The sequence below is a fragment of the Cheilinus undulatus genome, linkage group 13 (assembly GCF_018320785.1).
Source record: "Cheilinus undulatus linkage group 13, ASM1832078v1, whole genome shotgun sequence".
NCBI classification, from domain to species: Eukaryota; Metazoa; Chordata; class Actinopteri; order Labriformes; family Labridae; genus Cheilinus; species Cheilinus undulatus.
Genome location: NC_054877.1, coordinates 29,601,002 through 29,622,685, shown reverse-complemented (window position 1 = coordinate 29,622,685; position 21,684 = coordinate 29,601,002). Strand labels below are relative to the sequence as shown.

At 39.6% G+C, this 21,684-nt stretch overlaps 1 protein-coding gene across 1 annotated transcript; it reads right to left on the bottom strand.

Annotated features, from left to right (window-relative positions):
• Positions 1 to 299: 299 nt before the first annotated feature.
• LOC121520209 (cyclic AMP-responsive element-binding protein 3-like protein 3-A) lies at positions 300 to 19,828 on the bottom strand. Its single transcript, XM_041803583.1, has 10 exons — positions 19,765 to 19,828; positions 19,402 to 19,500; positions 18,801 to 19,074; positions 10,792 to 10,925; positions 8,006 to 8,116; positions 7,657 to 7,763; positions 4,450 to 4,518; positions 926 to 1,010; positions 516 to 609; positions 300 to 424 (listed from the first exon to the last, which is right to left on the bottom strand). Exons 1-10 carry the CDS (start codon positions 19,786 to 19,788, stop codon positions 300 to 302), a joined length of 1,122 nt encoding a protein of 373 aa, XP_041659517.1. The 5' UTR covers positions 19,789 to 19,828.
• Positions 19,829 to 21,684: the final 1,856 nt, after the last annotated feature.

Below are 21,684 nucleotides of genomic sequence, written 5' to 3'. Positions count from 1 at the left end.
CAGATACCACATATTGCATTGTTAGGGCAGCAGTATTATACATATTCCACCAAGTCCACCAGGATCTCAAAAACAAGTAAAGCTTCATCTGTGTGGATGTCCTCATCTCTAACCTCCAAATCAGTGAGTGAAAGTTACATTGAGAGTTGACTGCAAAACACACTTTAAAACTTCAGTTTTTTTCTGCAGCAGCTGCACAGCAATCTAAGTGCTCATTTCAGTGCTGTGTTTGCCTGCGCTCCTTTGCAGCATCTTTCCTCCAGGTGCGCCTTGAGTAGATTAGTAATTTTCACCTTCTGTCATCTTGGAGGTGACAGAGAGGGAAGTCTACTGTAGGGAGAGCTGTCCAGGCTCAGAGCTTCACCATCAGACAGCAGAGGGACGTCTTGTCCTTGATCCGTGGACTGCAGGGAGCGTGACAGCACTGATGAGCAGAGAGGAGTTAATGTGGGAGATTTTATTTCTATTTTTTTTTTTTTAAGAAGGGGAGTTTGTGAGCATGTGTGTCTACAAACCTCGGGTCAGCGAGTACTCCTCTTGGCCAAGTTGGCTGTATGGCTCTGGCTGCAGATTTAACGAAATGATGAGGGAGAAAGAGAGGAGCAGAACCTGGATATGAATGCAGAAAGCAGGATGAAAGCAGGGTGAAAGCAGGGGAAGGGCAGAGGACGGAGGAGGAATATCAGAAAACATAATGGAGAAGAAAAAAACAATCAGAAATGACCTGTATGCTATTTTGTGCACAAGATGAGCACATACATATGCTATTCAAGATCTGAACCCATTTAAATCGCAGTGGACTCTGGCTGTGGTTTTAATGATGTGTTCAGGCACTGACCTACATCCATCATTAAGCTGTGGCAGATGATGCTGCCTGGGCTAATTCTCTGTGGTGTAAGTAAGTGTAAGGTGTTATGTGTCTCACCAGGATGCAGGTCCCTCTCTGAGTCGTTTTGCTGGAGCTGTTCGGGAGGAGAGCCTGAAGCTGGCTTAGCTGCTCCAGCAGAGTGCTGCAAAATCAGCACAGACAGGTGAATAAAAGAGATTGTGTTCAATTTGCACGTGATCAGCTTTTCTTTGAGCGTGTTCACACACTGGGAGCTAAATCAACAAAATAAGAGCACGCAGCAGGAGAGTGCATGTATGTGGCCTTGTACCGTTATTAAAATCCACAGCAGCACTCAGCCACAGTCAGGAAGAGAGCGGCATAAAGAGATGAGCGGATAAAGAGGTGGGAAAAATCAGACACTGTGAGGTTGGAAAACTGAATGGGCTTTGTGTTCTTTGTGTTTGCTCAGTCCTGATTTTCAACAAGTACAAAGATTATCCTAACACAGTTGTTAACATCAAGGGAGGGAGCAGCCCAGCAGATAGGATCAGCAAAGATCAATGAAACACTGAGAGAAGTCCAGCATCTAAAAAAAGACTTAATACACTGACCACAGCTTTGTCCATCAATGATATTTCATTGTCTTAAAGACAAGATGATAAGCTGCATTTTATTGATCAAGACCTTAATCTACCATTGGCTAGTCCCAAATGATAGCTAAGCTACCATGCCTGGAGATTGCCTCAATCACTTGGATCACTGTATATAAATACTGATGATGCAGCTCTATCTCTTTCTGTTGTACAAAATTGAAGCCAAATATCCCCATAACAGGCACTGATGTATTGTACGGGTGTTGTCATTTGGATTACTTAGAGACACAGCATTAAAGATCCTTAAGATCATGACAATCTTCAGCAGGACACATTCTTGCAAAGGTTCAAAACAGATGTTCACAGTTAAAGAAAGTTCATTTATCTTTATGCAAGTTTCTGTTTTCTCTCACCTTTCCATCTTGCTCTGTTTATTCAGTAAAGATGTACACCGCATTCCAAATTGTTATGCAAGTTATATTTTTCTCTGATTATCTTAAATAGTCAGTTCAAATGACAGTCAATATAATTTTCAAGCCATCAACCATTAGAGCATAATTCAAATTTCACTGAACAAACCTCCTAATGATAATTTTTTTTTAAATAAAAAAAACTCTAAATGCACTGTTCCACATTATCACAGAGTTTCAAAGCATTTTATAGGTTGTAAAGAACTGAAAATGGCCATTTGTTGAATTTGCAGCATTAGGAGGTCATATTTACTGAAACCAAAAGTAATTTCAATCAAAAACATCTCAACAGGCCAAGTTACATGTTGACCCCTTCTTTGATATCACCTTCACAATTCTTGCATCCATTGAACTTGTGAGTTTTTGGAGAGTTTCTGCTGGAATTTCTTTGCAAGATGTCAGAATATCTTCCCAGAGCTGCTGTTTTGATGTGAACTGCCTCCCACCCTCATAGATCTTTTGCTTGAAGATGCTCCAAAGGTTCTCAATAAGATTGAGGTCAGGGAAGGATGGGGGCCACACCATGAGTTTCGCTCCTTTTGTGCCCATAGCAGCCAATGACACAGAGGTATTCTATGTAGCATGAGATGGTGTGTTGTCATACATGAAGATAATTTTTAGGGCTGGGACTTTATCGCGTTAATTAAGAATAATTAATTACAGAAAAAATAACACAACAAAAGAATAACACAAGACTTTAATCTACCATTGGCTACTCCCAAATGATAGCTAAGCTACCATGCCTGAAGATTGCCTCAATCACTTGGGTCACTGTATATAAATACTGATGATGCAGCTCTCTCTCTAACACAACAAAAAAAAATAACGCATTTAATCACAATTTATTTTTGCACTTTACAACAGCGCGGAACGTTTCTCATTGCATGAGTTCCTGGTATACCCGTAATAGTGATGCACAGGACACAACAGGAGAAACACCATGGAAACCGATGAGAAGTCATTGCTGGGTTTGGTGGGCGGAAAATTAAGTTTTAAAAAACTACCGGATGGACACCTGGATAAAAGAACAGTTGTGTGCAAATTGTGCAAGAAAGAATTTGCCTATCACTGGAGCTCTTCTAGCCTCCGCTGCCACCTGAATGCCAAACATGCTGCAGCTAGCACACTGCCTGCCCTAGTTCGAGCAGGCAGTGTCGCCAGTCCACACTCAACAAGATGACTGGGTTCAGAGCCAAAATGAGTAAGTCCACGACTGACAAATTAACAAACTCACTGGCGAAATGAGTTGCAGTGTACTGTCGGCCACTGTTGGTGGTATGAAAAGAAGGTGCTAGAAGCGACGCTACAGATAGCGTCGTCTGACTCAAATTATGAACTGCCACGCAGAAAGAAAATTTCAAACAATGCAATCATAATATTCCTTATTCATATTGCACTTTATGTTAACACTCAGTGATGAAAATTAACACGATTTTGTTGTTTAAGCTCATTTATGTGTCTATTCATTGAGTCATATACCAAAATCCATTTCAATTGAAAAATGTTGCTTCTTGTGTCAAATATTGATATGCGATTAATTGAGATTAATGAATTACAAAGCCTCTAATTAATTAGATTTTTTTTTTTATCGAGTCCCACCACTAATAATTTTGCTACAGCAGGCACAGTTCTTCTTTTTGTACCATGGAAGAAAGTGGTCAGTCAGAAACTCTATATACTTTGCCGAGGTCATTTTCACACCTTCAAGGATCCTAAAGGGGCCTACCAGCTCCTCCCCATGATTCCGGCCCAGAACATGACTCCTCCCCCTCCTTGCTGACATCCCAGCCTTGTTGGGACATGGCGACCATCCACCAACCATCCACTACTCCTCCATTTGGACCATCCAGGGTTGCACGGCACTCATCAGCAAACAAGACTGTTTGAAAATGAGTCTTCGTGTATTTCTCGACCTACTGCAACTGTTTCTGCTTGTGAGCATTGGTTAGGCGTGGCCGAATAGTAGGTTTATGCACGACTGTCAGCCTCCAGAGGATCCTACACCTTGAGGTTGGTGGGACTCCAGAGGCACCAGCAGTTTTTTGTGAAATATCTAATGTTTTCGTACCTTGTCTTAGGCATTGCACTATTTGAGGCTTTGTGGCAGCAGAGAGATCCTTTTTCCTTCCCATATTGCTTCAAACTTGTGGCCTGCTTAATAATGTGGAACGTCCTTCTTAAGTAGTTTTCCTTTAATTGGGCTCACCTGGCAAGCTAATTATTACAGGTGTCTGAGATTGATTTCAGTGATCCAAAGAGCTCTAAGATACAATACCATCCATGAGTTTAATTTAAAAAAAAAATTGAAGGTTTATAACACTGAAATCCAGTTTGCATAATAATATGGAATGCAGTGTATAGAAACAATTAATCTTGTCCATGATGATCTGGATTTTTGTTTTTATAACTCATAAGGAGGAACTGGCACAAATTTCTTTTGTTTCATTACAAGCTAGAGACTCCCCACAGCACCTTTTATGTGGTGTTTTTATTCAGTAAAGTCATCAGAAATTGTAATGACCACTTGTAGCACTCATGGCAATGTTTCAGGACTTACTTGTTTGTCTCCTCCAACTTCTGGATCTTTCTCTGCAACTCGAGATTTTTAGCATTGCAGGCAAACATCCTGCAGGGACAGAAAGAGAGGATAGAGATTAAAATAGGAAAGATGGGATTAAAATAACACTGTAATAAGGCTGCATTGTGTCCCAATTTTTCTCTCTCTGCATCCTGCTGAACTTCATCTTGCAGTTCATCCTTTCAGCCACTTCTCTCCTGCCTACTGTCTTCTGCTTGTCACTGATTTGTCACTCACATCCTCCATTGTTATCTTATGGCTAAACCAAACAATGAAAGATAATGAGGCCTGTTAATGTGCTCTGATTGGACACGCTTGGTTATTGACAAATGCCGACTCTGCTTTCTGCTGACAGTTATAAGCTTTTGTTGTCAACAAGCTGCAGAAAACAAGTTCCAAAAGGCATTAGCAGCCCAATTAACAATATTAGAAATCATTAATGATTGATTTTAGAGAACAGGAATTAGCGCATCCTCATTCTGTGATTGTCATGCTCCACTGAAGTCAAACAAACAATTCTTAACTAAAACGTAAGACTAAATAGTACCACTAAACCTGTCATGAGATATGGTTACATTTGATGTGTAGTTATTTATATGGAAAACAGTGGTGAAAAGAGGTTACAAAGTGGCACAAATAAATAATTTCAACATCAGAACCAAATAACAGCTTGATAGCTCAGCTCCAAAATGAGGTAACTGTTAGCCAGGATGCTAGCACCAAGGCTATTGATCCAACACACATGCATGGATATTAATATCACAGCTGGGGAGGGCCCATGAACTGTGTTTTCAGGGGCCCAGCCAATTTTGTGGGTAAGCCTGCATGGTGATAAGGCTGGAAGTATAGTATGACTCATTCTACATAAGCTGGAGGTGAAGGAGAAGAGGAGGGTTAAATGGACCATCTGGGAAAAATGATTTTCCCTCTATTGTGAGTTTGTGCTGTGAATAGACACGCTGTAAGAATTAATGTGCTCATTCGTGCTGCTGGCTGTCAAACTTTACTACATGTTCTGTCCTACTGGCCCAAATTGAGACAAAAAACAGCTCATAGTGAACCTCTATGTAAGAATATCTGTGTGTGCAGGAAAACCTTCACATTCTGACATTAGTCATTATACTGAAGTCCTCAGTGTTTGCTGATGTATGAACACATCGGGTACACGGAAACCAATAAACTCTTTGTTAGTCTGGATGAATAGCCACACTCAGTCCTGTACATATGCAAGAACATTGTTATTATGTCTTCTTTTATTTGGTGGAAGTGCTAACAGTTGAAGGCCATGGGGTGAATGTGAAAAAGTGTGTGCAAAATATTAAAGCTTTTGAGCAAAATAGAAAGAAATTGGGGGAAGTGCTGTCCCATCAATGTGAACAGAGTTTGACTTTACTCTTCTTTTTACAGTAAATATTTAACAATATATTAAGTTAGGATATATCTGATAACTGCTGTTTAATGTTTAAATTGTTCTTTATTTTACCTTACACCAGTGGTTCTTAACTGGTGTTGCAAAAGTGTGCCAGGACTAAAATGTGGTCAAAGTCTGACCAAAGAAGCCCGAAAGAGACATACAGCTAATTCATACATGCATTTTTTAGGCTTTCCAATGATAAGCACATTTAAGTATTTATCACAAGATTTCTCCTTATCTACCTCTATCTCTTATCTATTTAAGTGGTTGTACATTTTCAAAACTTCTGGTTGGAATTTCCCTGAGGGTTGGCATGGTTCCTGATACCTAACCAGTTGAGAACTAATGCCTTATACCATTATGAAGAAGTTTCCCAAATTTACAGTGCCCATAAAAAGTATTCACCCCCATGTTTCATGGTCATATTTAACCCTTGTATTGATTTAATAAATCAATCATGGTAGATATAGATAGATAGATATAATTGGACCAAAAAATATTTAATGTCATTGTACAAAACAGAATTCCACAAAATAATGTCAATGTAATGTAAATATTCAACCCTTTAAAGTGACTGGCCTAATTGAACAGAGGTCCGGCCAACTGGTGCTAGTAGTCTCAAAATTAGTGAAACGGGGATGCCTGAGTGCAGCAAGTGTGTCTCAAGTGATTGTAGTATAAAGACAGCTGCGTCTCTGGACCAGAGTTCACCAAAAGGCATGTGGGAGACTCCATGGTCAAGTGGAAGACAGTTCTTTGGTCTGATGAGACCAAAATGGTGCTGTAAGCCCATCAGACAAGCATTTTGTTTGGTGGATACCAAACACTTCACATCACTACTTACACACCATGCCCAATGAGAAGCACAGTGGTGGCAGCATCATGCTGCGGGGATGCTTTTCAGCAGCTGACCCTGGAGGGCTTGTAAAGGTAGAGGGAAAAATGAATGAAATATATGAAAATCCTGGAGGACAATCTTATTCAGTCTGCAAGAGAACTGCAGCTTGGAAGAAAATTTATTTTCCAACAAGACAATGACCTCGGTCCAACATTTGTGGCTGGACTTGAAAAGGGATGTTCACGCCACATCCCTGTGCAACCTGACAGAGCTTGAGCAGTTTTGCAAAGAAGAATGGACTTTTTATAGGGACTGTATAACCTTGGTTTATGACATTTTGAAGGCAAAAAAGCTGACATGCTAACATGCAAAAAAGTATAACAAGTAAACATTTAGTTTAAGGTGCCACTGGGGCTGAGTGAGGCCTCGCAGAGCTGTGGGCATGGTTGTCAATGTCTCATCAACAGTGCTTGTTCAGCCTCGTGTGGACACTATTATTAGGAGTATGAGACAACATCAACTCATCTGCTCTCAGTGTGTTTTCTCAAAGAATCGCATTAAAGTTTCATTATTGACTGTTGCTGATATACAGAAAAGGGCAGTCCCTTTTTACTACTAGTACCTTTTGTTTTTGTCTTTGAAAATGTAAATTTTTAAAGATCCTGAATCATATTGTGTATGTACATGATAATGTTCATCACAGTGGTCATTTTCTTGCAGCATTCCCCACACAAACAATGATATGATATAACAAAACGATCATATGCTTCTGTGAACTTGTTCACATCCCATCCTTAGATATTAGTTCATCCAAAAGGCTCAATATTAAGTACCTAAGAGCACAACAAATGAAAAAGAATGAAAGGTTTTTTTGTATCTTTACACAGAGGTAAACTGATGCTGAGTGAGAATGCTGAGCCCCGTTTGCCCCTACCTTCCCTCCAAACTGTCAACATATTCCCTCTTCTTTTTCCGACTCTCTTGAGCCGAGTGCTTGTTTCGGATTTTCCGCCGGATCTTCTTCAAAACCTTTTCTTCAAACTTGTCAGAGAGATGAAACACATGGTGGAAAAGGCAGGAAAGTAGACAGAAAAAAAGGGTTAGTGAGAGAAAACTGGGCTTTGGCAGAATTGAGGGGAACTGGCAGAAGTTGAGTGATCGAGGGTACAGATTTAGATTTAGATCATGTGTGTGAGACAGAGGGAGATAAAGCCCTAAATGTGGTTGTAGTGAGTGTGAGGGAAGCAATCTGCCCTACATACATGTAACTGAACTGTACGTACCTTAGACAGGGGGAGTTTACTGGGTAAGTTCACCCCTTCTTTAGCCAGGAGTCTCTTCTCATCCTCGTTGAGTACAAGCTCCTGCAGGGAATTCTGGGGAAACTGCTGTGACTGTGAACAAGATGAACAGATCATTTCACTGGCTGTGACTCCACGGGCAGTTAAACGCCGTGATAATGTTCTGTTTATTTGCTTCAGAGGTTGCTCTCTGTTTCTGACAGATTTTCTTTAAAAGCTCTTGAAATAAGGAGAGGAAAATCTTTTCATCTATACCACTGTCTGGGCAAATGCTTGATTCTGATTGGCCACAGGGTGTTGATTATCCTGAGATGTAATCAACTCCCTGTGAAGTAATTCAGAAGGAAACGTCCGTTCAACGACCTTAAATTGTGGCTTTCCACCAGTCTGTGAGTAACCAAGGCAACAGGAACAGTCTCTTTCGATAATTTATGACTTAGAGAACATGACATGGACGGGTAGCTTGATTTGGTTTTAAAAATTTTGCTGTAGTCATTTTTTTCTTTATGTCAAAATAAACCTCATGATTTATAATCATGCTGGCTGTGATATCAGCTTCCTGGCCCACATCTGAGGAAACAACACTATTCAACATATTCTCATGATTTCCCACTGAGGTCTCATTCACGGATACATAGAAGCTATTAAAATGTTGTACTGTGTTCTGAAATGCTAATGTGAGCCAGCTGATGAATCCTTATCATTTCTCTGGTCCTGTACTGAGCTGCTAAAAGGACAACTCCAATGAAGCATTACATTATATATGGTTGAATTTGCAGTAGAGAAATAAATGTAAGCCCTTCTATCTAATAAGCCACACTGACAAATCATGCTATTAACCCCCAGCTAGGTCTTAGCTTACTTTCATCTTAGCTATAAGGGGCTGAATGCTAATATAAACATTTTGTGTGTGTGTGAGACAATATCAACCAATTTTTTTTTCTTGCAAAATTGGGCTGTACATGTATGATCCTTCTCATTTTCACAAATTATTGTTTCTTTTCAGCAGATGACCAAGGAAGTAGCCTATTGTTGGTTGGAGTCACTTAGCCTAACCATTGTTAGCGCAACATTTTTGGCTTTTATTACTTAAGCAAGACCAGAGAATATTCACTTTCTTAAGGAATCATTTTATGCTTCTAAACATTATAATAGCTTGCAGATTGGCCTACATGTTAGAAAACTGTGATGTTAGCGGGATTGGATACTAACATTAGCTTTTGCCCCAATACAGGCTACCATATATTGTTTTATTTAAACAGATGCTCTCTTCTTTTCTCTAGATGTAATGTTGCTGATTAGTTGAACAGGAGTAAGTGAAATTAGCCAACACAATGCCTGTTGTCATCATACAATTTGGCAGAGATTGCTTTCAGTCACTTCCTAGCCAGTGAAAATATCAGCTCTGTATGAATATTAGCTTTTTTTTCTGACTATAGCCAACAGAATGAAAACAGAAGTTTTCATTATGGTCCTCCTCTTTTATATCTAAGCTCTATAAATATTGTATAAGAAACCACAATGGTACCATTACTGCAGTCTACCCTGAAAAATAAAATGTTGCCCTTTAATAACTTCATCATGTTCTAAGATATTACATTTGTATTCATAACGCTGCTCACCCACTATTAAAAATCTTTGTTCAGCCTCGCCCCACCTTTAGGGGTAACTGTAACATCCCTAAACAAAATTCTGACTTTGTCAGCAAGCCTTCTTCTATAAGGTCATTACAGACTGGAACAATCTTCCACACAATCTTGAGGATATTAGAAACCATCAAAGTTCCACCCAGGATGTGAAAAACAGGATTCTCAGTAACAGTAACCCGTTTAGTCAGCACTGATACTGTTAGTTTTATTTTGTAACACTACCTTTTCTTTTTCTGAGTAGCAAGGAATCTTTATAAGTATCTTGGCCACTTTGTAATGGAGATTGGTCACTTTAGTCATGAAGCCAATTTAGCGTAATGATTTTATAATGCCGTTATTGCATCTGGGCCATTTTTATAACATAGCTATTGAATCTTGGATGTGGGTAATTGTTGCATCCTGGTCACTCCTCTGATGAGGGCCTTCTTGTATTTTTATAATGCTGCGACTGAATCCTGGTCACTTTATAATGATGCTTTTGCACTTCTTATAACTCAAAGAATAGGGTTTATATCTAGTTCTTTGTATCTATTGTTCTAGGCCTCAGCATCTGGAACCAATCTATTCAAAGCATTCATCAGTTTTTTTGACAAATGATTACTTATTTTCAATTTATACTAAGTAGGATTTATTTATTGTTTTCTATAACAATCAACAATGTATGCGACGTACTTTGTCCTGTCAGGAGTCTGCCCTTGCTGTGGGAGTTTTATGCATTATGCCAGTTCTATATGAGAATACAGATAGAAATTAGCAACTCACTAAATCTGGTCAACCATGTTTTCATTTACCATGTATGACTTATCAATGCAGTTGCACATTGTCCCTTGATAAATAATTAAACCAAACTAAACTTAAACTACACTAAATAACTGAACTACGCTTTTTAAAAGAGATTCGTACAGAATGAATAAAAACCAAAGAAATGCTTTCTTTTGTCTTCTAAAAATTAAACCACTGTGACATAAGCAGGATAATGCCCTTAGGGTTACTATCGTTAGGAATTAATGACCTCCGCTTGAAAAAGGACACCTGTTTGGCTTCAGGATTTACTAAATACAGTTTCAGGTTCAGGTTCAGGTTTAAATTTCCTCCTTCCTTCAGCTCCTCTTGCCTTACTTTCTGTGTCAGGTTGGAGAGCAGCAGGTCCTTCACTGTGAGCGTCTGAGCAGACAACAGAGGGGACGTTTGGTTTGCAGTGAGGTAGTATGCGATGCTGCCAAACTGTTCCTGGAGGCCACCAGATTCCCAGCCTGCAGATTGTGCATGACAAATAGCAGATGATGATTCATTAAATTATTCCTTTCAAATTAAAACAGAAAATGTTTCAGTCTCTTCCTGTATCTTTATAGCCATTTCTACACCCCGCTGTTCTTTAAAAAAGACTGTCACACTTTTACCTTTGATTATTTCTCTGTGTTGTTGCAGATCAGACTAACAATTTGACAGTATTTTTAGCTTTCAGTGGGTCAGCAATCAAAAGCATGAAGAGGAACCATCCAACAAAAGCTATACTCAAAAGACTCCCGTGATTAATGACACTCAAAGAACAACCTTTCATCCTTCACAAATGCTCGGAAAAACGGGAACACCAAATTATCTGCTTTTTGAAAGGCGCCCAACATTGAAGTGGCCCAAGTGAATAGCACTCGATAAAAATTACAAGAGTACAAAATGACACCAAGGTCTTGGGTGTATTTATCACGTCCTGGTTTATCTTCTGCTTCTTTTTCTTCATCTGAGTGTCACATTTAATCTCCTATGAGTGAGTTTTCAGTTGGCAAGGAAATGGATTGAAATATATTCTAGAGCCCCTATATGAGAAAAAGAAGCAAACAAGACTGTTGGGGAAAAGATTGATTATTCTCTATATATTTTCTAAACTTCTACTGGCAGGTAGGTGTCAGACACAGCAAAAATTCATGGTTATTGATCCTCTTTGCATCTGTACAGACGGCAGGGTGAAAACAGAACTTAAACATAATACTGGACAGCACATAGAAAAGGTGTACAACTCCTTATTATTAGTCATCACTAAGAGCTTACCCTATTCTACAAGACCGTAATCTATGGCTAATAGGTGGTTAACCAAGAATTTTCCCTCAATAACCTCCTTATAACTGCATATTAATAGCAGAAAGTTGTTTCACATTAATTATGACAGGAATAGTTATTCTCCCTTGATTAATCTGAATAAGTTTGGTCTATTTTCATGAAACAAAGCATAAAATTAATATTCTTGGTAATGCCCAAGTAATTCCTAATTAAACTTAAGGTCTTGTTCATCATTAATTCACTCGTAATTTCACACTTACTATCTAGTATTTTTTTCATATTCTGAAATTGCCTTTCTTTACACTGAATTATACAATGCAGCACACAACAAATACAAATGATGGCCCTTATTCTTGTGAAATGTAGTATTTTAATAACAAATTTGACAGTTCCTGGAGATAAAGGTAACACTGTCTATGAGGCCTACCTTTCTAGCATGTTATAAGTGTACTTATAATGTGTTAATGCCTACTCTATAATGCTGTATAAACATAGTTATATGCACTCATGGTAATTCAGTAATCATAAATAATATAATGGCAGTGGAAGTAGTTCAGAGTTGTTTTAATTTTTGCACAGATTTTTAATGGAATACTTTGATACCTTGAAAAATGGTTAAAATTACTTTATCATCTAAAAATAAGATTTATAATGCATTATCATAATGAATAACAGCTGATGGATCATACAATATTTTAAGATGATAGATATTTATATTATACAGGTACATCTCAAAAAATTAGAATATCATGAAAAGTTCAATATTTTTTGTCACTCATTTCAGAAAGTGAAACCCATATATTACATAGACTCGTGAAATATTTCAAGCCTTTATTTCTTGAAATTTTGATGATTATGGCTTACAGATAATGAAAACCCAAAATTCAGTGTCTCAGAAATGTAGAATATCACACAAGATCAATAAAAAAAGGATATTTTAAACAGAAATGCAAGTCTTCTGAAAAGTATGTTCATTTCTATGCACTCAATACTTGGTTGGGCCTCCTTTTGCATGAACTACTGCATCAATGCAGCGTGGCATGGAAGCAATCAGCCTGTGGCACTGCTCAGGCGTAATGGAAGCCCAGGTTGCTTTGATAGCGGCCTTCAGGTCATCTGCATTGTTGGGTCTGGTGTCTCTCATCTTCCTCTTGACAATACCCCATAGATTCTCTGTGGGGTTCAGGTCAGGCCAGTTTGCTGGCCAATCAAGCACAGTAACACCATGGTCATTGAACCAGCTTTTGGTACCTTTGGCAGTGTGGGCAGGTGCCAAGTCCTGCTGGAAAATGAAATCAGCATCTCCATAAATGTCAGCAGAAGGAAACATGACGTGCTCTAAAATGTCCTGGTAGATGGCTGCATTGACTGTGGACTTCAGAAAACACAGTGGACCAACACCAGCAGATGCCATGGCAGCCCAAATCATCACTGACTGTGGAAACTTCACATTGGACTTGAAGCAACATGGATTCTGTGCCTCTCCACTCTTCCTCCAAACTCTGGGACCTTGATTTCCAAATGATATGCAAAATGTACTTTCATCTGAAAAGGGGACTTTGGACCACTGAGCAACAGTCCAGTTCTTTTTCTCCACAGCCCAGGTAAGACACCTCTGACGTTGTCTCTGGTTCAGGAGTGGCTTGACACAAGGAATGCCACATTTGTAGCCCATGTTTGGTCTGTGTGTGGCTCTTAACGCGCTGACTCCAGCCTCAGTCCACTCCTTGTGAAGCTCCCCCAAATTCTTGAATGGATTTTGCTTGACAATCTTTGTCAAGCAAAGATCTCTTCTCAAGGCTGTGGTTATCCCTTATGCTGGTGCACGTTTTCCTACCACACTTTTTCCTTCCACTCAACTTTCTATGAATATGCTTGGATACTAACCTTGCACAGCAGATAGCTACGCCCATTTCCTTGTTTTTCACTGGCGAATCCATCTTGTTAAGCTCCCATCTGAACCCTTTGGGCCCGGTTACAAAGTGACAGGACCAATCAGCGACAAGGAGCAGTACTTTCAGGTGCGGCAGAGTCGTGTCATAAACAAGCAGCAGCAAGAGGTGGTGCAGTTATGCAGGAAGCACTTAGCGTGGATGCTGCTAAAGCGGCAGTTTTATCAGAACTTGACAACAATTCTTCGTTAAAAGAAGAACAAAGAACAGCAGTGAGTTGTTCTCTTTTCAAAAACGACAAAAGTCGAGTACTTACATGTCTATAGTTGCCATGTTTTGCGTTATTCCTCAGTAGCTGCGTACGCGCAGCTCGATAGCAGCTACGTCACGTGTTTTGTTGCTCTTATTGGCCCGTAGAGATGTGACAGACAGAACATTTATCCAATCACACTCCAAGTTTTTTTCAGATCCTCTACCTTTTCTCAAACGTTTCCTGCTGAAGCCTTTCTAGATGGATGTGTGAAACACATCCATCTGGCGTGTCAGGTTACTTGGATACAGCACTCTGTGAACAACCAGCTTCTTTAGCAATGACCTTTTGTGGCTTACCCTCCTTGTGGAGGGTGTCAATGACTGTCTTCTGGACATCTGTCAAGTCTGCAGTCTTCCCCATGATTGTGTAGCCTACTGACCCAGACTGAGAGACCATTTAAAGGCTCAGGAAACCTGTGCAGGGGTTTTGAGTTAATTAGCTGATTAGGGTGTGACACCATGACTTTCCAATATTGAACTTTTCACAATATTCTAATTTTCTGAGACACTGAATTTTGGGTTTTCGTTATCTGTAAGCCATAATCATCAACATTTGAAGAAATAAAGGCTTGAAATATTTCACTCTATGAGTAATGAGTCTATATAATATATGGGTTTCACTTTCTGAAATGAGTGACAAAAAATATTGAACTGTTTTATGATATTCTAATTTTTTTAGATGTACCTGTATATTGTGTGTTATTGATATAATAATTTATTGTAAATCATATTTTAATGTTAAGATTTATGTAACAGCATTTTGTTTGCTTTTTCTTGCAGTGATTTAAATTTGTTAAATAATAACTCATAATAACTTATAACCTGATTGTAATGGATTACATCTGCTCATAACACATATTTAATGAATTTACTTGGAGCATTCCAAAACATTAGTGCTTACGATATGTTAAAGAATTACTATAACTCATTATAAGAAAAATTTTTTATACTCTTTGACTTTTACAAATACAACAAATAGCCAGCAAATACGTTGTATTAACTTCCAAACCTATAGGTTATCATAAAAAGCTTTATACTGTATGAAAATGCTATTTACAAAGCGGTCAGAATTTTTTATAAATGCTTATAACTACCAGCCACTTTATTAGGTACACCTTGCTAGTACCAGGTTAGACCCCCCTTTGCCTTCAGAACTGCCTTCATTCTTTGTAGCATAGTTTCAACAGGAGTTGGAAACATTTTGGTCCATATTGGAAAGATTTTGGTCAATATTGACATGATAGCATCATGTAGTTGCAGCAGATTTGTCAGCTGCACATCCATGATGCAAATCTCCCTTTCCACCATATCCCAAAGGTGCTCTATGGGATTGAGATCTGGTGACCAGGCCATTAGAGTACACTGAACTCATTGTCATGTTCAAGAAACCAATTTGAGATGATTTGAGCTTTGCACATGGTGCATTATCTTGCTGGAAGTAACCATCAGAAGCTGGGTACACAGTGGTTATAAAAGGATGGACATGGTTAGCAACAATACTCAGGTAGGCTGTGGCATTCAAACAACACTCATTTAGTACTACTGGGCCCAAAGTGTGCCAAGCAAAATATTCATCACACCATTACACCTGCACTATCAGCCTGAACTGTTCACACAAGGCAGAATGGATCCATGCTTTCCTTAACCTGACAAGCTTCAATAGGAAACGTTTGAGAAAAGGCAGAGGATTTGAAAAAAACTCGGAGTGTGATTAGATGAACGTTCTATCACATCTCTATGGGCCAATAAGAGCAACAAAACACGTGACGTAGCTAAATCCAACAAGTTTTTTTTGTCTCCTTATACTGAATAATATACTTGGCTTTCTTTTTTTCCAGACAATTTATTTTAGGAGATGTTATTTTACCTTGATGTGTTTCAGAGACCATCGGGCGGCGGGGGGTGTGGTCAGCCTGATAGACCTGTCAGGTCCATCAGGTTGACCACGCCTCAGAAGAACAGCATATAAGGACACGTTACAGCGGTCAGCTGACACTTCTGAGGAAGATGACAATCGAAACATGTCAGTGTAAAATAACATCTCCTAAAATAAATTGTCTGAAAAAGAAAGCCAATTATATTACGTGACGTAGCTGCTATCAGTGCGCAGCTACTGAGGAATAATGTGAAACATGGCAACTATAGACATGTAAATACTCGACTTTTGTCGTTTTTGAAAAGAGAACAACTCACTGCTGTTCTTTGTTCTTCTTTTAACAGAGAAATGTTGTCAAGTTCTGAAAAAACTGGCACTTTAGCAGCATCCACGCTAATCTCTTCCTCCATAACTGCACTAGCTCTTGCTGCTGCTTGTTTACGTCACGACTCTGCTGCACCTGAAAGTACTGCCTCTCGTCACTGATTGGTCCTGTCACTCTCTAACCAGGCCCAAAGGGTTCCGATGGGAGCTTAACAAGATGGATTCGCCAGTGAAAAACGAGGCAACAGGCAAATCCATCTGGTTTGCAAGGTTATGCTTTCATGTTTTTTATGCCAAATTCTGATCCTACCATCTGAATGTTGCAGCTGAAATCAGAGCAGGCAATATTCTGGTGAACCCGTGTGAGTTGTCCTCAGTTTCCTGTTTTAGCTGACAGGAGAGGAACCGTGTGTGTTCTGCTGTTGTAGCCCATCCTGAGTTTCTGTTAGCCGGCATTTGCCGGTCAATGGCCGGTAAAAAGGGCAAAAGTCTGGCAGATAAAAATCTAACCAGTCAAAATGTCCGTCAGAAAACATGCCAATGCCCAGATAAGTAAATACTGAATGCTTGCATATAATATTTGTTGTGTAACCTGCAAGATATGTTACGAGAATGCTATAATATAAAATAAAAGTTGCCTAATCTTACTACATCTACTGTCCTGCGGTGCTGGGGTCGTTTATCTCCTCAGACGGCAAACAGATGGCTAATTATGTATGCACAATGACATAAAACCCAAGCCTTCTCTCTGAGCATGCGCAGTACTGCTGGGGACTATGCTGGAAAAGTTTGACCAGAACATTATTGGAAAGCAGAATTTTAACCCAAGTGAGGTTTTCCTGGTTAACTAAAGGCTTAATATCATCAGCGGTATGGAGGGATTTTGTGTTAGTCATCGCTGCAAGTAACGAAGAGGCTGAAACAAAGGGAACTGTATAGCTGAGCGTCGTAAAAACCGATGCAGCAGCAGCAGCAGAGAGAGAGGCCTATGCCGAGCAGAGTTGTAGTAGACTTTGATAAACTACCTATGACCAATCCTCAGATAAAGTTGGATTGTAGTCAACACTGAATCATATTGTGCAGAATGGCAGAGACCACTGGAGCTGATAACGAAGGCTCCGTCTCTCCTCCTCTTACGTAGCTGGCTGTTAAGGCTCAGGGTCTCCTGGCTAATTAGCAGAAGTAGTCTTGGATAAGCCAACAATGAGAGGAGGACTGGACCGGACTATCTGCTGAGGAGCTTTTGTCTTTTCGGGACTAATCCAAATAAACCAGGATGGTTGGATTTACAGCTTTAGCAGATGCTACAGTGATATTATCATGAGGACTGATATTAGACAACTGGTGGTAAGACTCATTTTTCATTTGAAATGTAGAGTTTTAACATGGTGTACAGAGCACTGGTGAGTTGTTTGCTACGTTATTGTCGTTGAAAGATGGTATTTGGCTGTTGTAAGCTGCAAAGTTATAGTAGCAGCCAATGTGCTAACAAGCTAACAGTGCTAATGTAAAGCTAACTGTTGTTGTTTATGAGTTTAACATGGGCGTATATTGTGTTACTGACGCAGCTTTCATTTGGAACTACTTTGAACCACTTACACAAAGAATAATAAGAGAAAATCTGTATGCAGTCATTTCTAGGGTTTTAATCACGTGTACGTATCTACCAGTTTGTAATAACAGGGTAACAATTACTCAAGTTTACTGTCGGCTTGGTTTCTACTGTCTAGGTTTTGGGTAAGGTCTGGAAATAAAAATGTGTCCTCTCTCCCGTTTAGCGCAGACTTGTATGTATCAATGTACCACAGAATATCAGATTTATGCGTTTTGCTGCTGTTAATGCAGCAAAATAATGTTAAAGCAAATGTCTGGTAGTTGTTCTAAATGGCTGGAATTCTTGAGGACTGCCGCTTATTTTAACCGGGGACAAAAAAGTCTAGCAGAAACGCTGAGCCCATCTGCTTCAAGGTTCAATGTGTTATGTGTTCAGAGATGGTATTCCGCACATCAACCGCACTGTTGCTCGTTGGATATTTTCCCTTTTCTGAACCATTCTCTGTAAACCTTAGAGATGGCCTTGAGTGGCAATCCCAGTAGATCAGCAGTTTCTGAAATACTCAGACCAGCCAGTCTGGCACCAACAACCATAAAAGTCACTTATATTCCCTTTCTTACGTATTCTGATGCTCGGTTTGAACTTCAGCAAGTCGTTTTGACCACATCTATGTGCTTGAATGCATTGAGTTGCTGCCATGTGATTGGCTAATTAGTTATCTATGTCAACAAGCAATTGAACAGGTGTACCTAATAAAGTGGCAGGTGGGTATATATACCAGCTATGGCTATGGCTATAGCTATGGTTATACAGCATTACAGGTGCCTTATGACAAGTTATAAATATGTTAATAATGTGTTGTAATATGTTACAGAGGTAGGCTTCATAGAAAGTGTTTCCTATTTGCCTTGTCAGGTATTGCAAAATGTGTTATTAAAATTCTAATTTCACAGCAATATGCTCCATCATGAACATGGTAATAAGCAGCTGATTAAAAGTGACTATTGTACCATAAACTAAAGTGTTACCTAAAATTCCTTACAGGAGCTTTAATGCTCAGTATAACACTCTATTTTAAAGTTGAACAAAGTAAATGTTCTCTTTATTTTCTTACCTAGATCTATGGAGACATGAGGCTTTATTTCGTTTTCATCTGGCTCGTTCTTCAAAGGGGGAGGCTGAGGCAAAGACAATGCGTTATAGCCTGGAAAAGCAAAACAGGAGGGCTGCTGAAGGCTCTCCACAGGATCCACTGAAGGGTCATCCATGATACCACTGTCAGTAGTGCATGGTGACCACAGAGGGGATGCTGCAGCTGAGGAAGGCTCACTGCCACCCAGCAGGGCTTCAAGAAAGTCATCTGCAGCAGATGCTGCAGGGCTCGGGGTCTGAGGAAGATTAGGATGATGGGTAAATTATGCTACGATAGCAGCACTGCTGCAACCAGGCACACAAGTACAACCAAGAATATAAAGCCGCCAGCAATTCAGTCCCTTTGGCTCATTTGCCCTTGGCCTTGTGGCTGTCAATCACAGTCTTACTCAAAGAAAAAAAACACTATGATCGTTTAAATGAGGTCCTGTTGAGTTTCAGCTCAATGACACATGACCCTACAGAGGAGATGTCTGTTGTAAGATTCAATTAACTCCTAGTCACGGTTTTCTCCTGAGTAACTCCCTTGTGAGCAAACTGTGCAGAATGACCACCATACTCACATCATCAGTGGTGATGCTCCATGGATGGTTGCTGTGGCAACCAGGTGTTTCATCTGTGTTCCTGAGCAGAAGGTCAGTGAGGTTCATCCCAACTTGCATCTGAAATGAAGCACAGCGCTGACTGACAGGTTTAAAGTCCAGGTGCTTCTCGGTTTCTAAAACCTGTTTGGTAAAGTCTGAGTACACCGACTGCTTGTTTTTAAAGATAGAACCAATCATTTTATATGGAGAGCTGCAAACTAAAGCTGTTAATTCCCACAGCCTCTGCTTCAATCAACAGAACTCCACTTTAACCTGCTTAAAAACTCTTATCATTTCTGTACACACAAGCCAAAAGTTGATCGGACTACAAATGTGTCTCACCTTGTCTGTAGTCAATCCAAACATGAAAGCAGCTGATGAAATGACAGTGAAACTCCCCAGCAGGAGAAAAAACACTCCAACTGATCGATCTCCGCTTCTTTGGTGTTCTGTTGCCTCAGTCTGTCTCAGCAAGGGACAAAGTTGAAATGTCATATAACACACTCCCCAAACCAAGCAGATTACCCTCCAATCCAGTGATTAGCAGGCAGCTGAAAGAGCCAATCAGCATGAAAGGATGACTCACTGTTAGATGAATTTTCAGGGCAGCTCACAGCTGACCTTTGATGTATTCCTGACAAGTCAAGATTGAGCCCAGTGTGGTTTCACATTCATTTCACACTCTTTTTGTGCTTCTATGAAGGGCAGAAGTTTAAGATTTTAACAGTGGGTGTCACTCTCAGTGAAAAATGACATTTAGTCCATGAAAATGTGTCAAAGTGACTTTCTCCTTACACTTGAAAGGACTTGAAAGGTTTTGGATGGATAACTGTTTTGTGTTAAGTAAAATTTATAGCCCTTTCAGAGTGAACTGGAAATCCAGTACTCAACATTTATACTAAATTTTGGCATCCATTAAAAATGGAAGTTTAAAATTGTGAGGAGCCTGAAGAGATATAATAAAACTACTCTCTTTTATGTTAATGCTCCTTATTTTAAAGAATAAAGGTCAGACTTTTTTGGTAATACTTTCTGAAAAAAAAATTCAAACAGGCTAACGTTTGCATGTTGCTCATCAAAATGCAGTGCCATAGATATAGCCTGCTAGCATAACGGTGGCCTATAGACAAGTCCATTTACCAGTAATTCAACAAGGTGCAAAACAAAATCTGTGTCATCAAATTAAGACTGTCAGAGTTAAAACTGACACTTTTACAAAAATCCACACAACAGAGAGTTGATCTCACCCAACCCTGATTTAGTGTTATTAGTGACTCTTTTGAAGGTTTTAAATATTCTTTTATTACTAACCAGTGTCGCTTTAGCTCACCACTTCTTTGTAGATTCAGAAATTAACTCTCTCAGAGAAACATTTTCAACTACTTAAGTATCATCCTCATATTAACACTGTAAGGTGTAAATATTTATGTAATCAATTGCTACAGAAAATGGGAATATTGCACTTTGGTTGCAAATTTGAAGCTTTACAAATGTATTTATATACCCTACAATACACTCTACACAATAAATAAAGATTGACATTTTGTATTGAATACCTTAGGCAGGTAAGTTGTTTCTTGTAAAGATGGAGCAAAGAAGAAAATACAGAGTTAGGAGAATCAGCTCACCACCCTTTCCTGTATACATCCTCTTACCACAAGCGGGAAGTCAGCAATTCAGTGGATAACTTCGCTCATGGTGCAGAAGCGTCTAATATCCCTCAGCAGTGATCACTGTACACCAGGTAACGTCCAAACACACCTGTAAAAACATATAAATACATGTTGAAAATCTAAACACTTGGCCCAAGGACATGATGACAAAACTCTTGAAATTTGAAATTGGCAGAGAGGAAATTGGCAGTGGGACAGACATAAATCTGCTGACTCTCTTCAGAGTTGGATTATCACCGAATGCATTAACAGGTCTGGTTCTGGAGCATCTACTGGTTTGGCAGTTCACTCCATCAGCACCGGTCCTGTACTGCTATGGCCTCTTGATGGCCATCGTCTGGGCCCATGCCCCATCTCTTCAGGTATCCTCCCAGCTACCCCCTCCACAACACACGCATTCACCCCCGGCACCTGGACCGGCCCACTGCTTTCTGGGCACCCAGTACGTGATGAGCTGAATCAGGCCTGGGAAAGCACAGCAGGTTCCCATTAAGATCAGACTAAGTAAAGATAGATATTGATAATAAAAATGCAGGCAAAAAGTAACTTTAGTTTTATCAAGGTGACTTAAACAAGACTAAATATCAGT

Excerpts from the sequence above, each read along its gene's own strand:
- LOC121520209 (XM_041803583.1), bottom strand. The coding sequence starts at position 19,788 with ATGTTTGGATTGACTACAGACAAG. Across the intron at positions 19,501-19,764 it reads TTGGATTGACTACAGACAAG|ATGCAAGTTGGGATGAACCT; the intron begins GTGAGACACATT and ends GCTTCATTTCAG. Across the intron at positions 610-925 it reads AGAGAGGGACCTGCATCCTG|GTTCTGCTCCTCTCTTTCTC; the intron begins GTGAGACACATA and ends ATTCATATCCAG.